This window comes from Puma concolor, chromosome B3 (genome assembly GCF_028749965.1).
Source record: "Puma concolor isolate L17-30 chromosome B3, mPumCon1.1.hap2, whole genome shotgun sequence".
Classification (NCBI taxonomy): domain Eukaryota; kingdom Metazoa; phylum Chordata; class Mammalia; order Carnivora; family Felidae; genus Puma; species Puma concolor.
Window position 1 is genome coordinate 33236553 of NC_141672.1, and position 24353 is coordinate 33260905.

General features: G+C 52.4%; 1 protein-coding gene across 2 annotated transcripts in view; it reads right to left on the reverse strand.

The window, feature by feature from the left end:
• The window catches only part of PLEKHD1 (pleckstrin homology and coiled-coil domain containing D1), a 31226-nt gene that overhangs the window by 3512 nt on the left and 3361 nt on the right, over nt 1–24353 (reverse strand). For both annotated transcript variants that reach the window (XM_086709431.1, XM_086709432.1), the window contains exons 2-9: nt 15708–15801; nt 15279–15368; nt 14960–15036; nt 14050–14141; nt 13041–13093; nt 4756–4850; nt 3216–3309; nt 439–617 (exon numbers count right to left, since the gene is read on the reverse strand). In XM_086709431.1, the coding sequence (XP_086565557.1) occupies nt 439–617; nt 3216–3309; nt 4756–4850; nt 13041–13093; nt 14050–14141; nt 14960–15036; nt 15279–15368; nt 15708–15801 (774 nt within the window). The remainder of the gene's footprint in view (nt 1–438; nt 618–3215; nt 3310–4755; nt 4851–13040; nt 13094–14049; nt 14142–14959; nt 15037–15278; nt 15369–15707; nt 15802–24353) is intronic.

Genomic DNA, 24353 nt, shown 5'->3' on the forward strand with positions numbered 1-24353 from the left:
TGGAGAAACCCCGAGACCCAGAACTTTCTGGGGATGCGAGGGGTGGTGTGGTTAAGCGAGGAGAGCCCCTGCCTGAAGACTGGAGTCTTGGGTCCAGGTCTTGCTAGTTCTGTGACCTCAAGAAAGTCCTACAAATCCTCGGAGGCTCAGTTTCCTCATTTGTGCAAAGGGGCTTGGAGGACCTGCCCCGCCTGCCACAAAGCATTGTTAGACCGAACTAATGTCTGTCTGTATGGTTCATACCAGTCCAAGAGACCATGATCAGGTCGGCTCTAGGTAGTGAAAGTTTTCTTCCCATTTGCCTGGTGGGGAAACTGAGTCCTAGGCAAAAGGAAGTAAGTGACCTATCTGGTCAAAGCCAGCTAGAACCCAAGAGTCTGGATGTGCAGTTCAAGGGATGTTATCAAAACGGGACTCAGGGGTTGAAGGCCCCCTTACCGCTTCTCAGCCAGGAGCTTCTCCTCCAAAAGCTGCTGCATCTTTTCTTCTATCTGCCTCAGGTTGCTATGGAGACCCCCATTGGGAGGGGGCTGCTCACTCTGATTGGCCAGTGTCTGCAGCTGGTTCTCATTCTCCTCCAGCATAGCCAGGGTTTTCTTCTTCTCTATGGAGAGTTCCTGGTATGGATGGGGGGAGGGAAGAAGGGAAATAACCTAGTTTAGGTTTTCCAACATGGCTGCCCTCACCTGCCTTTCAGTTTCAGGGAGGGATGTCCTCATCACTCAATCTTCTATAAGAGACACCATTGGGGGTTGGGGGAAGGGGCACCTGGGTGGCTTAGTCAGTTGAGCATCCAGCTTCAGCTCAGGTCATGATCTCGCGGTCTGTGAGTTCGAACCCTGCGTCGGGCTCTGTGCTGACAGCTCAGAGCCTGGAGCCTGCTTTGGATTCTGTGTCTCCCTCTCTCTGCCCCTCCCCCACTCATGCTCTGTCTTTCTCTGTCTCAGAAATAAACATAAAAAAAAAAAAGAGAGAGAGAGAGAGACACCCGTGGAATGCAAGCAGGTGCAACAACTCTGGAAAACAGTATGGAGGGTCCTCAAAAAACTAAAAATAGAACTACCCTATGACCCAGGAATTGCACTACTAGGCATTTATCCAAGGGATACAAGGGTGCTGTTTCGAAGGGACACATGCACCCCCATGTTTATAGCAGCACTATCAACAATAGCCAAAGTATGGAAAGAGCCCAAATGTCCATGGATGGATGAATGGGTAAAGAAGATGTGGTATATCTATACAATGGAGTATTATCAGCAATCAAAAAGAATGAAATCTTGCCATTTGCAACTACATAGATGGAACTGGAGGGTATTAGGCTAAGTGAAATTTGTCAGAGAAAAATAAAAATCATATAACTACACTCATATGAGGAATTTAAGAGACAAAACAGATGAACATAAGGGAAGGGAAACAAAAATAATATAAAAACAGGGAGGGGGACAACACAGAAGAGACTCATAAACATGGAGAACAAACTGAGGGTTACGGGAAGGGTTGTGGGAGGGAGGATGGGCTAAATGGGTAAGGGACACTAAGGAATCTACTCCTGAAATCATTGTTGCACCATATGCTAACTAATTTGGATGTAAATTTAAAAAAATAAAAAATAAAACAAGTTAAAATAAAAAAAATAAAAATAAAATATCCACCAAAAAAAAAAAAAAAAAAAAAGACACCCCAAATATCTTCCTTCTTCCATGGAGGTAAAAGGCCAAAACCAAGATCTCCTTCCTCACAAAGAGGCAAGGTTACTCCTCCACAGAGGGACTCAGGGAGGAGCTCAATGCAGCTTCCAATGGAAGTGGCACCTACTAAAACCGGCGTCCAAGGGCACCATGACCTTCTGGGGTCTTTATTCCCCGAGGGCTGAGTGAGGGCATGTGTTGGGCTCATATGAAAAACGCTCAAAAGGAGCCAGCCCTAGAAGAGATTTAGATGTCCTCGTCATTTATCAGGCTGGGGTCTTGCACTACCCAGAAATTCTAGAGTTGAAACTCTCCATGAGAACCATCTCTCATGATGTGAACTGAAAAGAGAAACAAATAAAGGCACCACAGACTAAGCCTCTAGTCAGTGGAGAGAGAATAGAAACCCTTGCAGCCCTCAAGGCAATTCATGAATTCAGAGTAAACACTAGCGCTGTGCCAGGCTGCCGCTAGGTGCTGGGCTGGGAGACACCTTAAGACACAGTCTAGCGAAGTTCACCGTTTAGAAGACACAACCTAGTGTCCCATAACAAGACGTGCAAAGTGCTGCCGGAGCCTGGAGCTCACAGCAAAACCTTGCCTAGAAGAGTCAGGGAAGCTTGGCTACAGTTCTGTTGGAGTTGAGTCTTAGTAGGATGGATGAGTTCTCCAGGCAGAGAAGAGGTGAAAGAACATTCTATGTAGAAGGAATAGCATGGCGGGGCGCCTGGGTGGCTCAGTCGGTTAAGTGTCCAACTTTGGCTCAGGTCATGAACTCGCGGTTTGTGGGTTCGAGCCCTGCATCGGGCTCTGTGCTGACAGCTTGGAGCCTGCTTCGGATTCTGGGTCTCCCTCTCTCTCTGCCCCTCCCCTGCTCATGCTCTGTCTCTCAAAAATAAATAAATATTTTTAAAAAATTAAAAAAAAAAAAGAAGAAGGAATAGCATGGGCAAAAATGTTGAGTCTGAAAGGGGTTGGCCTCATCGGGACAGATGAGCTCAGTGGTTTGGAGTAGGGGTCAGGGTGTCTTTGTGCAAGGTGCAGAGGGGCAACTCAGGAGGAGCCGGGGAAGAGGGGCTGGGAACAGTCTGTACTTTGTCCTTGACACATGCCACTGCCTCTCTCCCCCTCACAGTTGCTGTGGTATCAGAGGCAGGTGACATACAGTTAATTTCCCTTCATGCTCAATTTCACCCAGTAGCAGCTAAGTGAATGAGCCACAAGAAGGAAGAGGTGGGTGGTCCCGCCGCCCACCCTAATCAACCCTCCATGTGGTATAAAGATATAAACTCTGAAGAAGATGGATTTCCCAAGGGCACAGTCACAGCAAGGCAAACTTGAATTTGCTTCCATGGGTCCTGCTTTAGGCCTCCCGTGCTCTCTGGTCCACAGAGAAGAGACCTTTTAGATCATCACTCCATCGGGCCCCGTTCCCCTTGCGGAGAACCCTCTGGGGGAAAAACAGTATCACGTGGCCCAACCAAGCAGCCTGCCTCCAGGCCCACCAGCCCACCAGTGGCCCCTCACCTCCAGCGTCTGCTGCAAGGACTCTGTGAGGTGCCTCAGCTCCTTCTTCTCTTGCTCCACACCCTTGAGGCATCTTGCGGTCAGTTCTAGCTCCCTGCAGGGACAGAAGGCTGGGTATGGCAGGGCCCACCCCTCCCAATCCCCTCTGCACACAGAAATGCTTCTGCTTCACCTCCCGACATGGCTCAGAGGGGGCGTTGGAAGGCCAGCCCCTCTCTGCATGGCGGGGTCCTGACAGCAGCTGTAGGAACCTGGGGCTGAAAGGAGGAGATCCCGGCCAAGTGGGGTTGACATCACTTGCTCCAGGGACACATGCATCTGTCAGGTGGGATAAACCCAGGACCACCCCACAGGCAGAGAGAAGCAGTGGAGAAACAAAGGGAGGGGGCCTGGCCCCACCTCCTTTCTTCCCTGGACAGACCCTGCCAGTATCCCTACTCACTCTCACATGGGTCATGGCTGAGGCCCTTCTCTGCGGTGACAACCCCTTTGCTGCTTTCTTAACCAGCCTGGGCCACCTCAGGCCTTTACCCCTGGTTTCCCTTCCTCCTGCTTGAAATGCCTTTCCCTTTTCTCCTGCCCAATTTCCTAATCCTACCCATCCTTCAAGGCCCCGCTCAATTGAACCCCTCTTCATGCCCACAAGGATCACATGTATACCTTAATTCCTAGGACACAGGGAGTCTGCACTGTGGTCCCTAGTACCTGACTATATATTATCGTGTGGATGTTTCCTGGGTGTTAGTCTGATTTTCCCAACAAGAGTGTAAGATCCTGCATGGTAAGATAAGGGGACTTATCCTCTATTCCAGTATCTGGCACAATTCTGGAGATAAGCAGGTGCTCGGCTATTTACTTGGTAAGATCCTCAGTATTTCTCCCTCCCCAAAGCGCTTGTCTAATTGACTTCCTTTTATAAGGCTGCTGCAAGAAAAACCTTTGTGGGCTAACACTGATTATCAGTAGTGATGAGGAGGAGGATGCCGACGACGAGGACAACCACCGCCATCAACAGCACCCAGAGCACTGGTCTCCAAATTCCTGGATCGGCTGAATCAGAATGACCCGAAGAGCTTTTGTAAAATATAGATCTCTGGGCCCTACTTTCCAGAGATTCTAATCCTGGTGTATGATTATAATGTGCAACTGGTTTGCAAAGCATACACAGGACTAAAGATCCTGAGGGACATCGTTAGCCAGAACGTGACGGGACTGTGCAGGCGACGCTGGGGGGTCTTGGCTAACAGCACCTCCAGGCCGGCTTGTTCCCCTCTGCCTCTGGGTAAGGAAGGCTTGACAGAGGCAAGAGGGGCTTGTTGCTTGGGGGGGACGCCTGTCGGCACCTGCCGGTGCCTCACCTCCAGTTCGTGTGGGGGCTACAGCTCCTCTGGGCTGCCCTGAGGCCTGGAGCACTGGGAAGATAGACCCAAACCAAGCCATCAAGTAAAGAGACTCTCCTGGGCGAGACCTCTCCAGGCCCGATGGGAAATGTGGGTCCTAATGCCCTGCCCCAGGCGCACCTTCCTCCCGCCCCCACCACCTTTTGATCTGCTCCTGCTCCATTTTCAGCTCCTGCACCACCTCCTCGAACTGCTGCTTCTCGGCCTCCAGCACCTGGTTCAGGCGCTCAAGCTCCTGAAGAGAACCAGAGGGGAAGAGAAGAGTCATGGGCAGCAAAGTGCCCCTGAGGTCAGGAAGCGTCCCTCTAGTCCAGGGGCCCCTATGTGATGCAGTACAGTCTGGGCCATATGCTGGCACAGACTTGGAGTTAAGTCCTAAGGAGCCCTGGTCCCACTAGTCGACACATAGTCTCAACAAATCCCCAGTCTGCGATGGGCGTGGCCTTCTCAAACACACTGAGCATGCTCAACACCGTGGCCTGTGCCTGAAGGTGATGATAATTCTAGGTGTCTACTCTGCTGGGCAACTCCAGTCACGAACCCCCTCAGGTAGGCTGGCTGGCTCTCAAGCCCTGGAGGAAAACGTGGTGGGTGTGTATTTCCATTAAAGATTCCTATGGGGCGCCTGGGTGGCTCAGTCGGTTAAGCAAGCGTCTGACTTCGGCCCGGGTCATGATCTCACGGTCCGTGAGCTCGAGCCCCGCATCAGGCTCTGTGCTGACAGCTTGGAGCCTGGAGCCTGTTTCAGATTCTGGGTCTTCCTCTCTCTCTGACCCTCCCCCGTTCATGCTCTGTCTCTCTCTGTCTCAAAAATAAACGTTAAAAAAAATTAAAAAACAAAAAGATCCCTAGAGTGACATCTGTCAAAGGTGTCAAAGAAAAGCCAGTCCCGATCCAAATAATCAGAAAACTTTATTCTCAAGGCTCTAGGAAGCAGCCAGCCTAGGTGCCTGCAGCTTCCCTTATACTCAGCCCTAAGGGAACAGGAGAGCCAGAAAGCCCAGGGCGGGGCCCCAGGGCCAGACTAGTCTTGTCAGGAGGGCTGGTAAGCACAGGTATGTGCCCTCCGAGGGTCCCGTTTTCCTGGGCTGCAATGGCAGCTGGGGTTGCAGGGCACCCTTCAGGCGAAGCTTAGCTGGCAGCATTTTTGTGACACCTGCTTTGCTCCTCCACATTACACACTGTGGGAGGATATTATTCCCAGCACCTCAGGTGCCAGCAGGCCCTTGCTATGCCTCCAAGAACCAGATAAGGAAACTGACGCTCCTAAAAATAACATGACAAAACAATCAATTGGCTTTTCCTCTCCTTCCTCCCCATGTGGGGCCCAGGTATGTGTGATGAAATGCTTTTCCCACCTAAGTCAATAACTGCATGTGTCTGGGCAACACATATGCTGTGTGGCAGTAAGAGAACAGACATCCATGAATCAGAGCCGTCTATGGTCAAAGGGGCCTGAAAGCACTTCAGTCTTCATCAGACACTTGAATCCTGGGATCAGTTTTCCTGCCAAGAGATGGCCTGGGCTCTGCCTGAATGGCTGTCATGACGGGGAATTCACCCTCTCTTAAGACAGCCCATTTCATTCCAGAACAACCTGAGCAAAACTCTTCCTTCCGGGTCCGACCTCAGATGAGCCCTCTCTGAAAGCTACAAAGACCAAAACATGGATGAAGGACCGCAGATTTTGCCGAAAGTTTTGTGGGGCTCAGATGAGAGGGCTGAATCTCATTTATGGAGCAAAACTTCCCTTCAAAACCCCTGTAGCCACCTCCGTCCTTTGCACAGACTCTCCCTTCGGCAGCTGCCTTCCTGCCTGGAACTTGCTGTCCTTGGTCATAGTGTCCCCTTAAGCTCTTCTCCTCAGCCACAAAAACTGAATACCCCTAGCCAGCAAAGTAAGAGCCAGTGAACATCTCTTAGCAAAACAGACGACTGGCAAAGCCATGGACACAACCAACCTCTGGACACCCTGATTGTCCCAGGTCCACCTAGGGGAGGGGGCGGCCCGTTTCATCCACCTGTTCCATCTGGGCCCAAATCTGCCTCCTTATAACTTCAGTGGGCTGACCTTCTGCCCTTGGAGCCACAGAACAAGACTGATCCTTTTTCCCTTCGTGTGTTGGGGACAGTTTTCTGTCCCCAAGTCTCCTCTCCTCCAAGCCAAATAATCCCTGTTCATCATGCTTCACTGCATTATTTCTAAGTTCCCAATAAAAGCAATTATGCTTTTGAAAAGAATGCAAGCTCCTGAATGATTGGGAAGACTAAATACAGTGGAGGTTCTTCCCAATTAATTTACAGGCTCATGTGATCCCAATAAAAACCCCAATGGGATTTTTAAAAAATAGTTTCATTCATTCACGCATGCCACACATAGTTATTGAGTGTTTAATAGGCACCAAGGACCTGCCAGGCTCTGCATTGAGGATGTGAGAATGAGCAAACCCAGACACGTCTCAGTTCTCATGGAGCTTACAGCTCAGTGCAAGAATCAAAAACTAATAAAATAATCACACACGAGAGTATCATTACAAACCAAGGTATGTGAAGTGCAGGATGGGAACATGGTTCTTTGTAAAGCTGTCTTGGACAAGAAGTAGGGAATGATTGGTGGTTGGCGGGGGGGTGGGGGGGTGGGGAGCAGATTTTTGAGCCAACATGTGAAGGTGCATAAATAGCAGGAAGAGGAAACAGCATTCCAGGAACAAGGATCAGTATGTGCAAAGGCCCTTCAGAAACCTGCAGAACCTGAAAGAACCAAGACATTCCCACACCGCTGGGCCCACAGTGAGGGTGAACAGCAGGAGGGAAGCTTGACCACACAGCGCCTTGGGCTATGCTGAGGATTTTGTGGTTTTCCGGAGTCAGAACAAACAATGAAGGTTTTGAGCAGAAAGTAGGGGAACGCAATCCGATTTCCATTTTAAACGATGACTCCAGCTGCAGTGAGGAGAAAAAGGATGAAAAGGGGCCAGGAGGGATACAGGGAATCTGGCAGGAGGTGGGGGGAAGCCACTGCATTAGTTCAGCAAGACCTAATAGTAGTGTGAACTTGAGCAAGGTGGTGAGATGGAGAGAAGTGGCCAGACAGCTTCTAGAGATTTGGGGGTAGCTAGCAGAACTTGGGGGTGGAGTGGGAAAGGGTGAGATGGGGAGGACAGGATGAGGCACAACTCTCAGGTTTCCAATCTGCACAAACAATGGGAGGAGGTGAATTCCCTGAGATAGGGAGCGTTAGACCATCAGCTCTGCTGGGGAAGATCATAAGTGGCCTTGGACGTGTTAAGTTTGCAGTACCTTTGAGACATTGGCTGGAGATGTGAAGCCAAGGGTTGGATAGAAGGGGCTGGAGCTCAGCAGAGAGAAGGGACTGCACCTGTCAAGGGGGAGACATTTGCACATACATAGTAAATGAAACTGGGGGTGTGGTCTAGATGGCCTCTGGATCCAATGCAGGAAGAAGAAGGGGTATGGGGGGGTACTCTCTGGGATGGGCAATACCACCTTGTAGGGTTCATGGGAGGGTAACCCGGGCTAATCCACGCAAACTGTCTGCCGCATAGTAAGTGCTTAGTAAACGATGGATAGTATTATAAATTGAAGCTGTGTAGTATCTATTCAAGAATAGACAGCAATTCAAAGGAATGGAAAAGAGAATTCTGAAACAGATTTGGTATATGATGATAATGACAATGATAGCACTCGCTGTGAGTTTCCCGTTCTAAGTACTTTACATGTATTAATTCATGTAATCCTTACAACAGCTCTGAAAGTGGATAATATTTTTGTCCTCATTTTATAGATGAGAAAAGCAGAGGTACATAAGGGTCAAGGAACTTGCTCGAAGTTACACATGTCTTCATCCCTCTTCCCCACGCTGTAGCTAGTCGGTGATGGAGGGACTGAAACACGGGCAGTGGGGTAGAGCGAGATGGAAATGTCCACGCACTGTGGCTGAGAGTGAAAACTGGTACAAAATTTCTGGAAAGAAATTTGTCAATATGCATCAGGAGTCTTAAAAGTTCTTGCCCAGACTCCGTGATTTTGCCCATAGGAAGGAACCTCTCCTAAACAATTAGATAGTAGGCCACGATTCATGTGTGCAGAGGTGCTCAATGTGGCATAATTTATAATAGTGAAGACAGCCTAGGGGCGCCTGGCTGGCTCAGTCAGTAAAGTATCTGACTTCAGCTGAGGTCATGATATAACGGTTTGTGGGTTTGAGCCCCACATCGGGCTCTATGCTGACAATGCAGAGTCTGCTTGGGATTCTCTCTCTCTCCCTCTCTCTCTGTACCTCCCCCACTTGTGCTTTCTCTCTCTCAAAATAAAGAAATAAACTTATAAAACTAAAATAATAATAATAAGAAGAAAATAAAACAGCCTAGATGTACAAAAACAGAAGGTGAGTTAAATGAAACATCACGTAGGATGTATCAGCACGTGGTCATCAAAACTGACGTTTTCAAAGAACGTTGAATGACATGAAAAATTGCTGAAGGTACAAATGTTAATGAAGGTATAATGAAAAAGCAGGCCATAAAATGGAATATCTGCTGTGATCCTATTTTGTTTAAAATATAGGGGCACCTGGGTGGCTCAGTCGGTTAAGCGGCCGACTTCGGCTCAGGTCATGATCTTGCGGTTTGTGAGTTCAAGCCCCGCATCGGGCTCTGTGCTGACAGCTCAGAGCCTGGAGCCTGCTTCGGATTCTGTCTGTCTGTCTGCTGTCTCTCTCTCTCCCTGTGCCCCTCCCCTGCTTGTGCTCTGTCTCTCTCTCTCAAAAATAAACACAAAAATAAAATATATATATATATATAAGAATATATATAGAGAAATATATATATATTTCTCTAAAGCCTGAAGAAAAACACCAAAATGTTGGCAGCAGTTGTGTCAATTGTGGGATTAAGAATAAAGTTTGTTTTCCAGGTGTTCTGCAAAGAGCATGATTTCTACCATTAACAATAATAAAAAAGCTACACATGGATGAGGACAAAGAAAGAGAACCTTCTTTCCAGTCGCTCACTTCTTTTCTACCTTTCGATTTCCCTGTGTGACTCTTAGCTAACACTGATGTCCAGGTGGAGCCTTAGAAGACTGATGATAGCCGGACCTGAAAACCTGAAGCGGCCAGAACCTTCTGTTCCTGCGGCCAAGACGGTACGAGAGCTTGCGGCAACCTTGTCATAGGTTGAGGTCAGCCAGGACCCGCTGCAGCTAAAGCCTCTTCCACCATCTAGTGCTTGTTCTTCTGACTCCTGGGCCTGACTTAAGTTGCAGGAGTACGGGGTTGGGAAGAGGTCACTAGAAGGCAGATTCCTGCTCAATGAAAGGAAGAGTCTTCAAGCCACAGAGCAACAAGGTGAAGAATCCCGCCAGAGGTCATGAGTTGCCCATCACAGAAGCAAGAAAACATCCATCAGGGAGGTGAGCAAAGAGCCTCCCCTTGAAGTGACAGGTTCTTCCCAACACCAAGAGTCTATGTTCTGACTGGGAGCAACCTGGGGGGCAAGATGCCTGCCTAATGGGCCCTGGGCATTTCGATTTCCTAGGTGCCTACCCACATACAAGGCTGAGCTCTCTGAGTTCAGCGAGAGAAGGAAAGGTAGTCGGGCTGCCCTCCTCCAGGGATGAGAGATGAGGTCACAAGAAGCCAGGGACACTTGACGAAGGGCTCAAGGAAGGGCATGGCCTTCTGGCCCCGGGGCAGATGAGCCCAGGCTGGCTCACCCCGTGCTCTCTGCTCGTGCCTCCAGAGTCTCAGGTCCTCCCTTCCACATGGAGGAGGTCGGGGCCGCATCACCGCACAGCGCACATCTGCATGGGCCCTGCCCGTCCACAAAGCACTCTGCTGCCTTTGATTTCATTGAGCCTCACAGCGACCCAGGAACTAGGCAGCCACAGCCATCAACTCTTATCAGAGCATCACAGATAGAGCAACTGAGGCTCAGAGAGGTTAACTTACCCAAGGCCACACAGTCAGTGATGGAGCTGAGACTCCAATATGAGTCTCCGGGGTCCAGACCCTGAGTCCTTCTTTAGGCCAGACTGCCTCTTAAAGATCAGAGAATCTTCATGTTATCACTGGGCTGTTGTACCCGAGGCCTTTCTAAGCGGCCCAACGCGCACCCAGACAACCTCTGAACCTTGCAGTGGAGATGGGAAAGATGCAGGGGACAAGAAAACCCATCATATGGATGAGCAAGTCAGGGAAGCAGTGATTTCTGTTCCTGATCTGCAGCGCGCAGCTGATGTGGGAATACGGACCTGGGCACAGCCCTCTCCCTTTCCGCCTGCTCACAGCAGCCTTCACGGGGGATCAGCTGGGCCCGAGTGAGTCTCGCTCCGGTCTTGTAGCACCAGACCAGGGAGCTCACAGCTGACAGGCCTCGCTCCTTCAACGTGCTACAGCTTTAAGTGAGGCCTGCGTGCGGTGGGTCTCCACTGGCCTCATTTCCCGGCTAAAGACCTAGATAGAGTGTCTAAATTTTCCTCCAGCTGACTGCTGCCCCAGATTTAGCCTCTCTGATGGATAAGTCTGTCTCTCTCCCTGCCGGTGGCAGTGTCTGTCACTCCATCCCACCTCCTGGCTTCCTCAATTACCTGTCTTCAGGTTGCTGACAAGCCACCAGAAGGCTCCCTTGTCAAAATGGCAGAACCGTGTGAAGAAAATGCCAAGACTCTAATGCAGGACCCAGATGAGAGCGTGGAGGCACGGACGCCCAGACGGCACGGCTGGGAGAAGGCTCAGTGCTGTCACCACGCCAAGCCTCAAATCCATGGAATCCTAACGCAAAGCCTCCATGGCTTTGGGGGTGTGTTTCTTGTTTGTTTGGGTTTGGTTTTTCCTGTTGGCGTCAAATGACGAAATGAGTCTGAAGTCCAGCTGGGAGAATACACGGGCAAGAAGATCTGGTAAAAGTCTGAAGAAGGAAAATGAGGCTGGATCGTCCTACTAGATTCAAATCAAGATGTAATGTGAAATGACAAGAATCAAAAATGTTCGCTCGGTGAATCATTCCACAAACATTTATCAAGCACTCATCCTGGGCCAGGTGCAGTCCTGGGCCCTGGGGATATTTGGGGTGCTGCAGGGACAGGATGCTTCTTGACAGTAGGGCCTGTCTCAGAGCCCAGTGAAGGGTGGTTGGGAAAGGTGGTTCGCAAGAGAAAAGTCACAGAGGGAGGCACTGAGCCCAGGCAGATGGGCCCAGCCCTACGGGCACAAGAAAAAACCGACTGGGCGAAGAGAAGTGGGCTGAATCAGGCTCTCCTATGGGAAAGGCACTTTGCAGCTTCAGGCCTCGGGTAGTTGACTCACAGAATGGGCCCATAATGAGTAATAACATGATTATGATGCTAACAAACACAGATACTCACTGAGCACATACTATGTGCCAAGTGCTTTATATATAACATCTCACTTAATCTTCACATCTTAATAAGACGGGTTCCATTGTCTCCACTTTTCATGTAAGAATATTGATGTTCAGGGGTGCTTGGGTGGCTCAGTCGGTTAAGCAGCCAACTCTTGGTTTTGGCTCAGGTCACGATCTCACAGTTCATGAGTTCAAGCCCTGCGTTGGGTTCTGTGCCGACAGCGTGGAGCCTGCTTGGGATTCTCTTTCTCCCTCTTTCTCTGCCCTGCCCCTGCTCTTGTTCTGTCTCTCTCAAAATAAATAAATAAATAAACTTAAAAAAAAAGAAAGACTATTGATGTCCGGAGAGGTTAGGTAACTTGTCCAAGGTCACACAGCTAGAAGCGTTGAAGGTCAAATACAAACATAGGCGGCCTGGCTCCAAGTCTGCCGTGCTATCCCCTACCTTACTGTGCCCTTTCAGGGGTGCTGATGACACTTCAGAAACAGGCAAGGCCCAATGCCGCTCGGAGATTCCAGATGAAGTGGACTTCAGCGGCTCCCCAGTGCAGGCTGCCTCCGGCTAATGCTTGGCTTTTTTGGAACTTACGTTGTGTAATTTAGAGGAAGAAGGAACCCCTGAGTTCATCCAACCCAATCACCCTCGTGGTGCAGAAGTCCCTCTGCGGAGGCCATCCCAGCCTCCTGTGAAGATCACTGATGATCGGCAGCTCACTACCTACCGATACAGCTTATACAATTTTGGGATGGCTTTCTTGAGAACGTGGTCACCTACCCTTTTTACTTTTGTCTCTGGCGACTGGCAAGAACAAATGCTCTCTGACAAGAAGCCACAGCAAGTCCCAAGCACGGTCACCTCACGGTGCCCCTGCTCTGCCCGTCTGACTTCCTGGAGAGTTCTCTGGGTGCCTTGCTCCCCTACATGCGTCCCTAATGCCAGGAACACAAGCCAGTACACCTTGGCTGTTAAGGGGCCCCCGGAGCAGGGGCCGCGGGGGAGGGGCAGCAATTCGGAGCGGCCTCGGCCTCCGTGTGCCTACCTCTCTCTGCTCCCTCTGAAGGCAGAGCTCTTCGGTCTCCTCCATCAGTTTGTCTGCAAAGCAAGTGCGCACGCTCTCACGGAAAGCTCAGTCCGGCTCCGGCCTGGAGGGGGCCAGGGCCTTCCAGTAACCTCCTTCACTTCCAGGATCTCCCAGGGAAACGGTTTGTCATGTCCAGGCCAGCCAGCGGGCAGAGCCAGCTCCTGGGGATAGAAGCTGACATGCTGGCCGCAGCCACTACCTTCCTCTCTGGTCCCCATCCCCGCACAGGGGCGGCTTCATCTTCAGAAGCTCGGGGGGGTGTCTGCACCCCTAGAAGTGTTGTTAATTGTGCTGCTCCCCTGCACTAGTGTCTGGCAGGTGGGGGGGCGCAGGTTCTGGGGCTATGGGGGGGTTCTGAAGCAGGCACAGGGGACCCAGCACCGAGGCCCTGGGTGTCTAAGGAGGTAGCAGGGGAGAAGATCCCAGGCAAAGGATCAAAGCCCCAGTCTCACCTTCTTCTTTCCCAAACAAAGCATACTTGTCAGCCAGTCAGGGGCACAGGGTCAGGTTGAAAGTGGGCCAAGGGGGTGGAAGTTTGGGGCAACTTCAGGACCTGGGAACCCAGGGCAGGATAACATCAACTCCATTCATGGGGCCCTTACTGTGTGCCTGAAACAAATGCTTACTGGCACATTCTCATTTCCCCTGATCCCCAGGCCCCACCTCCCAAACCTAGGGACTATTCTCGTGACCCTTTTCAGGATGAGGAAATTAAGGCTTACAGAGGCTACCCTGTCTGGAGACACGCAGCTGATAGACAAGTGACAAAGCTGGCCCAGAGGTCCTCCTGCCACGCTGGCCAAGAGGACACAGGTTACACCATACAAGCCTCTACCTACGGCTCCTGGTAGCCTGCTAAGCCCTGCCCCAGCTCCCCTCCTCCGTCCTCCACCGAGCCCCGGCTATAACCCCGGCCCTGAAGTGCTACCTAGGGAGCCTCAGCTTCCAGTCCATCCCTCCAGCCAACCTAAATACTCCTGCTTCTCCTTGGCCAACTGCAGCCCCTGGGCCTCCAGGCTTTTGATCATGGCTTCTCCCAGCTGGGCATTCTTCCAAGTCCTGGGGAGGGAGGGCAGATGGGACAGAGGAGAGAAGAAACACAAAATCGTTACAACAGAAGGGGAGAGGAGAGGGAGACCGTGCATGGCGTGTACTCGCCCATCCTGTCTCCTCCAGAATCGCAGCCCCGTTCACTCTGGCTCCCGTGGCTCTGGCCATGCCACCAGCATCGATCACTTACAGTCCCGGGAAGCCAGCCCAGGCCGAAAAGTGGGCCACCGAGGACTGGGCCAGCAGCTTTGGAGCAGGGAAGAGATTGCTTCCCAGGCTGCTTTCTCTACCACCACAGGCCACTACCTGGCACCAGGCCTCGTATGGGGCATGCGCAGTGTTATTTGTTGAGCTAAAAGCATGATCCAGCAGGTGCCGGGACAGGGGTTCACATGTAAATGGACCGTGTTGGGCTGGAGGTTTCTATGATCTGGACTCTGATTTACAAAGCACCCGCTCCAATCTATGCTAGGATTCACTGTGGACCTGGGGAGGTGAGATGGGTGTCAGGAGGCAGCCAAACCCTCCTAGCGGTGCTGGATTTGCTCCCAAGAGTCGGAGACAAGTGGTCTACGTCTGCCACCTGTGACTCCAGACAAGCAAAGGTCACTGGGCTCCAAGCCCACCTGGCAGACCTCTCATCCTGGCCTGTTCTTTCTTGCCCACTCTAACCAACTCCCACAGCCCTGTTTCCAAGACCACCCAGACAGTTTTCTCCCTCACCCTGCCCTTTTCTGGGGTCCTCAGTTCCCACTAGGTGATCAGGGTGGGCCCAGCCCATAACCATTCACTTCCTGGAAGTGCCCCCCCCGCCTATGAGTACTTACACCTTCCCGGACTCCTGTAGCATCTCCAGCCACTGGGTCTGCTCAAACTCGGACTCAGCAGCCAGCAAGATGTTCCCCTGCCAAGAAGAGGAACCACGGGCATACCTGAGAGGAGCCCACTCTTGGGATGCCAGAGGCTGCCCACAGCCTGCTCCTCCATCTCCTCCGTTCTGCTCCTCCATCCACCGTCCCACATCTCTATGACCCTGACACCCTCCCAGGCCAGGCCACCGGAGCGGTTGCCCCCAGGGAGCCTGGAGGTTCCCAGGGAAGCCGGTCTGCCCTGCTCAGTCCAGGCTGAGAGGAGAGCTTTACTCACATGGAAGTCCTGGTGGGAGATTTTCATGGCATAGGGCATGCTGGGCTCTTCCTTGGCCTCCACCAGGCAGCCTCCCAGGGGGATGACTCCCTGAGAAAGAACGAGAACAGGCAGCCCCCACCACCCCCCCCTCCCACATCACTTAAGGGCTCTGGGAGCCCTCAGCCAAAGCCAGGTCCTGCCAAGGGCCCCAGGCTGGGAGCCAGACCAGAACTGACTCCTAGAAGGAAGAGGAAGGACTGGGGCAGGCTCGGGGCCCAGCAAGAGTCGTAGGGGGCAGGAGTCCTGTGCCCCAAGAAGGATTCATTCTCCAGACTCTCTGCTAGACCACAGCAAGAAAAGAGACTATCTTCCACCCTTGCAGGACACCCTCCCTCATTGTCCCCATGGGGTCCTACCCACTGTGGCCCTGGGGAGAGGCTGCCTCACCTTAGGGTGTATATTGAAGTATTTATTGGTTTCAAAGTTCTTTTTCTCGCTCTCAGAGTAGTAAAGAAGAAAGCTCTCTTTGATGATGAAAAACCTACAGTGGGTGGTGGGGAAGAAGGGGCAATAAGGAGGAAAAGGGTGAGGTGTCTTGGGACAGCAAGGCCTCGGGGGGCCCAGCACTCACGTGGAGAGCCCGTGGGCTCACCAGCTCAGGCTCAGCCTCACCAGCTCGTGTTCCACATGTGCGCAGAGGCCCCTGCTGGCCAGTCACCCGCTGCCATCGGCATCCTGACCCTCACACCGGTGGGCAGCTGGACTGGGAAGCCCAAACTGCCTCTGTCCCGCTGCACCGCCACCCTTGGCACAGGAGGGCATCTGTAGTCCTTCCCCTCCGGTACCTTCATCCCCCGAGCCATCACCTCCAGTCCCTTAGGGTCCACCCCAGGAGAAGGGGGAGAAGGGAGAGAAGAAAGCTTTCCCACCATATCTGCCCTTCAGCCTCTCTGCCCTAGGAGAACAGAGCCTAGAAGCCGCCCCCATCCCCACCTCACTAAGAGATTGTGCATAATTCCAGGATGGGTCTTCTGACAAGGAATCGTGAAACTGACAATTGAACCCAACGTGCGGACCAGGCTGGCGAGGGCAGGCCTGCAGCCTCCATGTGACGCCAGCACTCCCTTTTGTCTGCGTGCTTCATGGCCTCCTTCTGGGACTCACGTCTAACTTAGGACTTCTGGGACCTGGTGCTTTCTGACTGTTGTGGAGGTGACCGCCTGATGCCAACGGGCAGAGCACTTGGACCCAGCCTGGAGGCTCTCCTAGGACCGATGATCGGAGCTGACCGTAATGAAACACCAAGTACAATTCCAGGAAAAGATCCAGCTGGGTCTCAAAACCCTGAGGCTCAGGGACAAGCACGGCGACTGGTCCCTTGCTCCCAGGGCCCCCGGGAACACTGCTGTTATCGCAGCAGGATCAGGGGAAGGGATGGGCGCCAGAGCCACTCAGAAGGGCTGACAGGAGCCGGCAGGGTGACTCTCTCCCCTGCCCCGCATTCAGTAACATCGCGTCGGTAGCTTGATATCAGTCACAGTGGGAGCAGTTACACCAGGAAAATCATCAAATGATACAAACAGGGCTCCCCACCACCCCCGAGAGAGCCAGTTGTCAGCCATTTACCGGCACACTACTGGTTGGAGGCCCCCTCTTGTCAGGGGCCAGAAAAATGGCCGGAGGTAACAGAAAGCCAGTTTATCTCCGGAAGTCCATCAGCCCCGGGATCTTTCCTGAGGCCACAGCTGCTGGGGGAGGGTCCCCGGGACAGCTGCCACCTCCCCTCCCCCAGGAAAGAGAAGCTCAGCTTTGTCCTTTGGTGCGAGCCTCAAGCCAACCCTTGTTCTTTATTTGCACCGACCCTCTCGGCCCAGCCGGATACCGGAGGGAGCTGCGGACTTCTGCTCACGCCAGCTCTTCCCCCAGGTCTCTCTGCCCCCCAGGGAGAAAGGACACGTAAATACCACCCTCTGCAGAGCTGCGGGGACAGTCTGGGCCGGCCAGCACCTGACCCCTGCCCATCCTCTCAGCTTTCCCACCACTTCTGCCCTTCAGCTTCTCTGTCCCAAGCCAATACCAAACTCACCATCCCCACCTCACTACTTTTTGCATTGCAGTTGTCCCTGGAAAGCCCTCCCTGTCGCTTTTCATCTGGCTGAGCCCTTCCATGGTGACCAGTCCAGCCTACAGTGCTGTCTGAGCTCTTCCTGAACTTGCTGACCGGTCGGTGCACTTGGCACCCAGCACCAATATACCCAGGTGTTCTTCTTGTCCTGAGGAGATGCTGGGTTCCCGGGGGACAGGGCCACGCCCCCTGTGACCCATGGGCCAAGGGAGATGCCCCCTGCCTGTTTCAAAGAACTTCACAAAGTAGTTAAGAGCATAGGCTTCGGCATCAGACAGACCTACCATTTCTTGGCTGAGGGGCATTAGGCAGGTAAGCTCACCTCTCCGAGTCTCAGTTTATTTACCTATGGAATGGGGATGAGAACACCTATCTCGTCTGTTATTTTGAGGACGAAATGAGGTTCTGCTCATCATTCTGCCAATTCCCAGAGGGCCCAGGACAGGGCTGAGTGATGCCTTCCCATGCTCTGAATATGCATCACCCTAGGGAAGTGTGAGACAGACCAGCACAGGGTTGCCTCCTGGGGCCCTCCTCCCCTCCTTTCAATGGCTTCTGAAATACTGTGATGGACTGAACCGTGTTCCTTGAAACACATATGTTGAAACCCTAACCCACAATGTGACTGTATCTGGAGATGAGATCTCCAGGAGGTAATTAAGGTTAAGTGAGGCCCAAAGAGTGGGGCCATAGTGCAATAGGACTGCGGCCTTGAAAGAAGAGGGGGCTTGCATTCGCTCTGCCACATGCGGACGTAGGGGGAAGGCAGCCGTCTGCAAGCCAGGAAGAGAGTCCTTACCAGAATCTGACTGTGCTGGCACCTTGATCTCCAGCCTCCAGAACAGTGAGAACACACATTTCTGTAGTTTAACAGAACAGTTGAACAGTTTAAGAGACTGTTTATCCCCATCTATGGTATTTTGTTATGGGAACCCAATAAAGACAAATACCTTCTTGCCTTCCTGACGCTTCTGGAGACCCCTCCCCACTGAGGGTAAAGCATTGTGCCAGGGACTTGGTTGGGGAAGGGAAGGATGTGATCAGTAGGTGATCACATGACTCACAGGCAGGGAGAGAACAGGGGCTCTGGAGTCAAACAATCCCCATCCTTCAAGCCATGGTCTCAGGCAAGCTCCCAGTCTTGCTGAGCCTCCCTTTCAAAGCTTCTCTATAAAATAAGGAATGCATGTATATGTCTCTTGGGGGCTGCTGTGAAGATTTATCGCTGAGTTCCTACTCTGTAGCAGGCAATGTCCTTGGTGCTAGGGATAGAATTGTGGGCAAGAGAGACACAAATCCCTGTCCCCATAGAGCTTATACTTGAGTATGTGTAGTGGGGAAGCAGGCAGTAAATAAATAAGAGAGAGAGGCCATTTACCAGATGCTAATAAATGCTATAGAGGAAAATAAAGCAGGGTTAAGTAAGTAATGGGGTGAGGGGTGGCGGGGTGGGGGGTAGGTTTCGGGTTTCAATATTAAACAGGGTGGTCAGGGAAAGCCTGATTAGGAAGGTGACATTTGAGGAGAAGAAAGATGTTCCAGGCAGAAGAGCCACAGGTGCAAAGGTCCTGGGGTGGGAAGTGTGTCGGGCCCTGGAAGGAACTGAGAGGCTATGGTGTGGCTGCAGCAGGAGCCAGGCAGAAGGCGGCAGGATCAGATCACTGGGAACACCAAGGGCCCACACACCATGCATGCCAGCCCAGCCTCGTTCCAGCTGTTCTCAGCTTGGTTTGGGTGGGGGTTAGGGTCAAGGGAGAGGAGCTGGCATGAACCTGGAGGAGGAGGGTGACTCCCCGGCTGGCAGGGATGAGTATCGCCCAACAAAGGGCACATTTGGCAGGCAGCCTTCCAGGTCCCAAAGAGCCACCTTTCCTCATAAACCTGTCTCAGTGACAGCTCACTGCTCCAGCCGATGATTCTCAGCTTCCTCTCAGCAGGTGGGGGCCCAGGACCCGAGTGCCCCTGCACAGAAGGGCACCTCGTCTTCCTGTCCCTTTCGTCAAAGTCCCCTTGCTCCCAGACAATCTCATTCTGACTGCAAGCCAGAAGCCATCTCCTTCTGTGCCCTACAAGTTGGCCGGCTGTGCAAGGGCTGCAGGTAATCCCCACTTATTCAGCTGTTCCCCTATGTTGGCTCCCCCGCTAAGTGTTCTACATGTACCGGAGTATTTGATCTATGTAACAATCCTGGAAGGCAGGACTCTTGTTCCCATTTTACAGATGAGGAAACTGAGGTGAAGTAATGTGTACAAGGTCACCCAACTAGGGCAGAGGTGGGGCTGGGATTGGAACCCACAGACCACAGTCCCTGCTCCTATTCTGCATGTGGAGCCGCTTCCCCGTTTGTTCGTGCCGGCACCCGGGCAGCAAACCGGTGGGCCAGGGGCAGTAGGTACCATGGCGGGGCTAGCCAAGAGTCAGAGCTCTGCCACATAGCAGCTGTGTGATCGGGGCAAGTCACCTGATCGCGACGCCTCAGGTCCAGGTATGACTGAGGATAATAATAGTAGCTGTATCTCTTAGGGTTGTTGGGATCATTAAATCAGTTTGGTCTCACAAAGACTTAGAATATTGTGTGACACGTGGTAAGTATTCAATGAACATTTACTTTTATTACTGCTATTATTTATTATTACGTTCGGTGTCTGCAGCCACCTCCCCTGGCCTCCTTTCCCATTTGCACTCACAAGGCTCCTACCGGCTGGCCTGCTCCTGTCCTGCAAGCACCAGGCACTTTCCTGCATCTGCTGCTCCCTCCTGTCTGAAGCCTTCCGTCCAGGGCCACCTTCAGTCCTGGGCGCAGCTTTGTCTCCAGCCCTAGGCCCCTCCTCGGCAGCCCCACGAGGCTGAAGTGCAGCCCAGAGAGTGTGAGCGTGGGCAGGGGTCTGCAGGGCCGGCTGCCTTCTCTCTCAGGCCCTAAAGAATAGTATTTTCACGTCCAGGTTAAGGGGCGTTTGCAAGGTGCCAAGACGCTCACTTTGCTAAGTGTTTCATTGTCATTTTTTTTTAAGTTAACTTATTTAAGAGAGAGTGTGAGTAGGGGAAGGGCAGAGAGAGAGGAGAGAGCGAGAATCCCAAGCGGGCTCCCTCCCCACCATCAGCGTGGAGCCCAAAGCGGGGCTTGAACTCGGGGACCGAACCTGAGCCGAAAGTCCAACCAACCGAGCCACCCAGGTGCTCCTGCGTTATCTTTTTAAATCTCTCACAGCCACTCTAAGAGATGGGGGTATTTGTGTTTCTGTAGCCTGAGGAAACGGAGGCACAGGGAGATTAAGCAGCTAGTAAGAGGCAGACTTGGAACTCAGTTCCGTCCACAGACGCAGCTCGTGTTCTCAACTGCGGTGCTCTGGACGCCGGGCCCTGCTCTCCACTCCATATGGCCCCTCCTGGTCACTCATCACCTGAAATTGTCGGTCCTCCTGGAGCCCTTCCCCGAGGAGAGACTGCAAGCCACTGGTCAGCTCAGTGGGGCGAACATTCACGAGTCACCTGGTAAGGCCAGGCGGGGCCCTGGGGCTGGATGACTCCCTGCCCTCGAGTTGCTTAAAGTCAAATGCAGGCGAGAGAGGATAGAAATCAATAATTAAAACGAACAGCTAATCGAGCTCCTCCTTTGTGCCAGGCACCGTTGTGTGTGTTAACTCATTCACCCCTCGCATCAGCTGGGTGAGGTAACTGTAGCCTAGAGATGTTAAGTAATATGTGCCCCGGATCACACAGCTGGTAAGTGGGGGAGCTGGGATAATTACAAAGTACCAGGATGCATTGCACCACTGTAAAGCACCGAGTACCCTGTGACACTGTAAAGCACCAGGATCCCTGGGACACTGTAAGCACCAGAGGAAACTACAGCATTGGAAAGCACTGGAATACCCTGAGACATTGTAAAGCACCAGGATACCCTGGGACACCATAAAGCACCAGGATACACAGTGACTTGCAAGTTTGTATGGGGTACAGGAAGGGGGCAGACCAGGGAGGAATGAAATGGTTTAGGTGTCCAGCCAAGGGCATTCTCAGAGAGGAGGTGACAGCTTGAGCAGGGTTTTGAAGAATGAATAGGAGTGTGTTAGGAATCTGGGAGGAAGCCAAAGGGGGAGGGGGGCATTCCAGGCAGAAGGAACAGCATATGTAAAGAACAGTGTGTTCAAGGTTATCAAAATATGTCTGGGATTGCCAGCAGATAAGTGCAAACAGAGTGGGCAGTGGTGTGGGGGGAGGGGCAGTAAGGGGACCAGAGCAGGGTGGGGCTGCTTCTTGCTAATGAGGGGAGCTGCCAGCTTAGGTGGACAAGGTGGAGACAGGTGCCACCCAACACAGACAAGGGGACCCTGGAGGGATTTCCTAAGCTTTGCCTCCACCTTTTACTCCCCTCCTCGGTGCTCTGAAAGCGACAAAGGCTCAGCCAGAGCTGGATGGTCAACACTGGCCTCGCGATCAATCCAGCTGAAAGTGAGAGAACATGCCGCTTAGGCCCACGGGTCCTTCCTGAGTTGGGCAGGTCCTGCTTAAGACAGAAAGGGATCTACTTTGCTGAACTTCTTCTTTGGGGATGCAGAAGCCAAGCATGGGAGTGGGGACTGGAAAGGGTCTTGGAGCACAGAGAGAAATTTGGAGTCAGGGGAAATCCTGGCGGGCTGTGGGGAGGAGGGCTTATGGGAGAGCGCAGAGGAGAGAGGACCCAGAGAAGATGTGGGAGTCTGGGTCCTACAGTGTCTAGAGACAGTGGTGAAAAATCCCATCTCCGCTGATGGCAAGAAGGGGTGCCTGGAAGGCTTGAGAAGACAGGGCGCCAGCACTCAATGAGACAGCGTTCACACTTCGGTGATTTAAATGCCTCTTCCGCCTTTCTCACTGCCAAACCTTCTCTTCAGCATAGTCTACCAGACTCACAGATACCTTGTGTGAGAGGCGGGTGTGGCCATGTGGCCACGGGGTAGGGTGGGGGAGAGAGAGGGATGAGCTGAGTTCGTGCAACAAGGACTGCCTACAGTGGATGGCGCATTCCTTCCATAAACAAGGAAACAAGAGTTTAGAGCCTCGTGAGGAACACAGAAGCCCGGGTGCTGGTTTGGAGTTCCTTGGGATAAAGTTAACTCACTCTCCAGATGGCGGCGCGAGTCCAGTAAACGTGGGAGCCACCCGTGGGTTACGTTTCTCAGGAAGGTGGCTATCTAGCGTGGCTGCCCCTTCTTCCCCAGATACAACCTTCCAGAAGAGGACCAGCACCCAGTCTCCCTTATCCCTCAGCCTTTCAGGCATTGAGAACGAGTGTGGGTTTGGAGCCAGGTGAATCCTGGAGCCGGGAAAGGACAGCTTATCAGAAGTCCTTTTCAGAATTGATAGAAGGATGGTAGAAATGACACAGCCCTCCCCCCTGCCCCCCCCCACCCCCACCGTGTGTGTCCCTTTTTGCTCATTCCGGGTGGCCTGGTATGCTCAGGGAGTGCTCATCCTGGCCTGGGCCACTTGTGTGGCATTAGGTCTGAGGCGGTAGAACAACAGGAATCCTACCTGTGAAGGGCACGAGTGATGACAAGTTAGGGTTTATGCAGAGCATCAAGCCCAAGGGACTTTTAAAAAATGTTAGTGCAATTCTTCAGACAATACAGTAAAGACAGGGTTAATCTATAAAGCAGATCGTAGTGCAGAGGCACTGGGTGAAATGGGTGGAGCCTTGGAGCCCCTCCCTGTGCTCCCCACCCCCTTGTGCTAAAGTCAAGGCATCTCTAGAGTCATCCATGGAACACAGTTGAGAAACCTCAGTGTGATCCACCCTCATTTTGTAGAAGATACACTGCTGGCCAGTGAGGGGAGATGCTCTCATGCCTCAGCCTGGCCCACGAAGCTGGTCACTGGCAGAGCTGGGACTGGAACTCAGAGCTCCTGCCGCCAAGCCTCGGTTTTCTTTCGGGCACAGCCCCATCCGCTCTCAAAGGAAATTGCTTTGTTATTTCCAAGTTCTTGACATAAGCTAGCTGAAGTGTCCTGCTTGAGGCCTGACCCCTATGCAGGTGGGACTCATTTTCAAACAGGACATCAACAGCCACTAGGGACTGGTCCTGGGGTTGGGGATGGGGGACGTATGACTTGTTTGTATGAACTCGCTTAACTTTGGGAGGCTTAGTCCCAGCGAATCATTAATTCAGTGAAGCCTGAATTAATATAGTTTCACTGTACAGCTGTGAGATTGTGCCCATCTCCTTAAGCTAAGGACTCAGTGGAACCTCGATGCCACCCCCTCAAAAGGGGCAAGCGTCATGGACAGAAGGATCTGGGGAGATCCCGCAGCTGCCAGCTTGCCCCCTCCCACCATGCTGTCTCACTGGAAGAAGTGTGGAGAACACAAACTGATTATAAAAAGAGGAGTCTGTGGGCACCTTCCAGCTGTGATAAAACAAGCAGAAATGCTACAGCTGTGTTCATGGGACACCTCCCACGGCTGTGCAGAATTCCACGTGTGCCAGAAAGCAAGAGCAAATCCCAGCGTCACTAGAGGCTGAGGCTGGTGTGTGGAGGTGACACGCAAGGCTCTTCCCCTCAGCCCTTGGGGACAGCTCGGTATTGCCACGTCACCTCTACGAAACAGTATCTCGGAACCACGGATGAAACTCCCAGATCCCAATTCCCGGTGGGAAGAAAGTCTCCCTGGATCGTTTTGGCATGATGACCACCATCTGCACAGATGATCTTTCTACACCCGGGCTGGTTATAACCTGAGATGTGGGAAATGTAGCACTTAGTGGACACTAAGTGAGTCTTAGCTCCCTGAGACACAGACCCACCAATGTTCCAGGAGCGTGAGCATTTGGTCCGGCAGGACAGCGTGCACGTGAGCTGCTGCTGGGCCGGGTTCGGGGCCCGTTGGCCACCTTACATGGGGGGAAGCAGGAACAGGGAGGAGCGCAGAAGCTGCAGGAATTGGCTGGGCCTTCCTCATCAGGGTCTCTGGCCCTGGCATTTGTTCA